The 2,058-nt window shown below is 42.8% G+C and overlaps 1 protein-coding gene across 1 annotated transcript; it reads left to right on the top strand.

Annotated features, from left to right (window-relative positions):
* The first annotated feature begins 432 nt into the window (after positions 1-432).
* Positions 433-1,822, top strand: LOC137008285 (C-type mannose receptor 2-like). Its single transcript, XM_067370254.1, has 4 exons — positions 433-469; positions 544-909; positions 991-1,332; positions 1,458-1,822. Exons 1-4 carry the CDS (start codon positions 433-435, stop codon positions 1,820-1,822), a joined length of 1,110 nt encoding a protein of 369 aa, XP_067226355.1.
* Positions 1,823-2,058: the final 236 nt, after the last annotated feature.

Here is a 2,058-nt window from a genome sequence, read left to right on the forward strand (position 1 = left end):
ATTATGTTTTACATCACGTGGATGGCCGGGTGCATGTGTGTCGCTTACCTAGGGAACACACGGCACCAGGATGCACTATGGGAAGGAGGCGAGCCGCTGGAGGAAGTGTGATGCTTTGGGCAATGTTCTGCTGGGAAACCTTGTGTCCTGCCATCCAATATGCAAATAAAGAAAAAGAGGTTGAAAAATATACAAATAAATGAGTTATAACAATAAACAAACGGTGATGTGCTGAATGACGGATGAGAGCAGATATAAGAATCACGCAGTTTAAAGTTTGAGCATCAGACTCAGGACAGAAACACACGACCGCTAAAGTAAGAACATCTCAGATGTTTATTCTTCAAACACAACTGGACTTTGAGATTTTAATGGCTGTGAATTGTTTTATGCTGCTAAAATGTTTTTTATTGATCATGTTTTTCCTCAGAAATGGAGCAAACTCTATATTTCATTCTTCTTCTCATTGGTGAGTGTGTTTGTTGTTTTATTCGTTTCATCAGGTTTGTTATGAAGCATTAAATCAAAGCCTCTCTTTCACAGCTCTCTGCTCCGTATCTGAATGTGTTCAGCGTCAGTATCACTTTATAAACGTGAGGAAGACCTGGACTGACGCTCAGAGATACTGCAGAGAGAATTACACAGATCTGGCCACCGCTGACAACATGAACGACATGAGCGAGCTGAAGAACCGTGTGAATGATTCAGGTCATCAGTCTGTCTGGATTGGGCTGCAGAAGACTGGTGTTAATAAATGGCACTGGTCTTCAGGTGATCCTGCGCTCTATCTGAACTGGGCATCTGGACAACCTGAGGGTGCAGATGATTGTGGTTTAATGTTAAATGGAGAATTTCATGATTATGCATGTAGTTACACCCTGACCTTCATCTGCAGCTCATCTAACAACAGTGAGTACACTGACAATCCTTCATTCATTCATTACTCTCTGATGTTTCTCTCATATTACCTCCCATTTGTTTTTCCTAAAGTGAGCACAGGACTCGTCTTTATCAATCAGATGCTGAATTGGAGAAGCGCTCAGAGTTACTGCAGACAGAATCACATTGATCTGGTCAGTGTGAGGAACCAGAATGAGAATCAACTGCTGCAGCAGTTCATTAGTGATCATCATTCATCTGGATCGTTCGTCTGGATCGGTCTCTTCAGAGACTCGTGGCAGTGGTCAGATCAGAGCGACTCCTCATTCAGATACTGGTATCCTAATCAACCTGATAATGCTGGAGAATACTGTACAATGCTCGAAGACGACCCTCAGAGACGATGGGGTGACAACACTTGCAACCAAGAATTACCTTTTGTGTGTCATGAAGGTGAGCAGATCCTCACAAAACACAATCCATCCATCACCTCCAGACATCTTAAAGTTCACGCCACACGTCTGACAGACACATTCCTCCAGTGTTCCTCCTATACTTGTGTTTTGTTTCGTGTCCAGATAAACTGATTCTGATCAGAGAGAAGATGACGTGGCCTGAAGCTCTGAGATACTGCAGACAGAACCATACGGATCTGGTCTCGGTTCATTCAGAAGAGATTCAGCGTGAGGTGATGAACGTGGTCAAACGGGCGTCTACTGAGGCGGTGTGGTTGGGTTTACACAACTACTGCAGCATGAACATGTGGCTCTGGTTGAACGGAGAGGTCGTCTGCTATCAGAACTGGGCTCCAGGGAACGGAACGACACCGGAAAACTGCCGCCTCGAGAAGAGGAAAGGAGCAGTTCAGTCTGGAGGAGATCAGCGCTGGATCAGCCTCCCTGAATCCCACAAACTCAACTTCATCTGCAGAAATGATGACTGAATGTTTACTGTTTTCATCCTTTTTCATTTGTTTGATTTGTTCTCTGAGTGAATCTACTAATTGTGTTTTATTTCTGTTTGTTAATAATCATGATGATTACTATTCTTTAATACTCACACAATATATGTGTGTTTTAAAGGGGTCATGAACTGTTGTGGGGTGCGCTTATAATGTTAGTATGCTTTTTACATCAAAAACTGTCATAATTTAGAAATAAAAGGCATTTTTCATACCCT

This window comes from Chanodichthys erythropterus, chromosome 19 (genome assembly GCF_024489055.1).
Source record: "Chanodichthys erythropterus isolate Z2021 chromosome 19, ASM2448905v1, whole genome shotgun sequence".
Classification (NCBI taxonomy): domain Eukaryota; kingdom Metazoa; phylum Chordata; class Actinopteri; order Cypriniformes; family Xenocyprididae; genus Chanodichthys; species Chanodichthys erythropterus.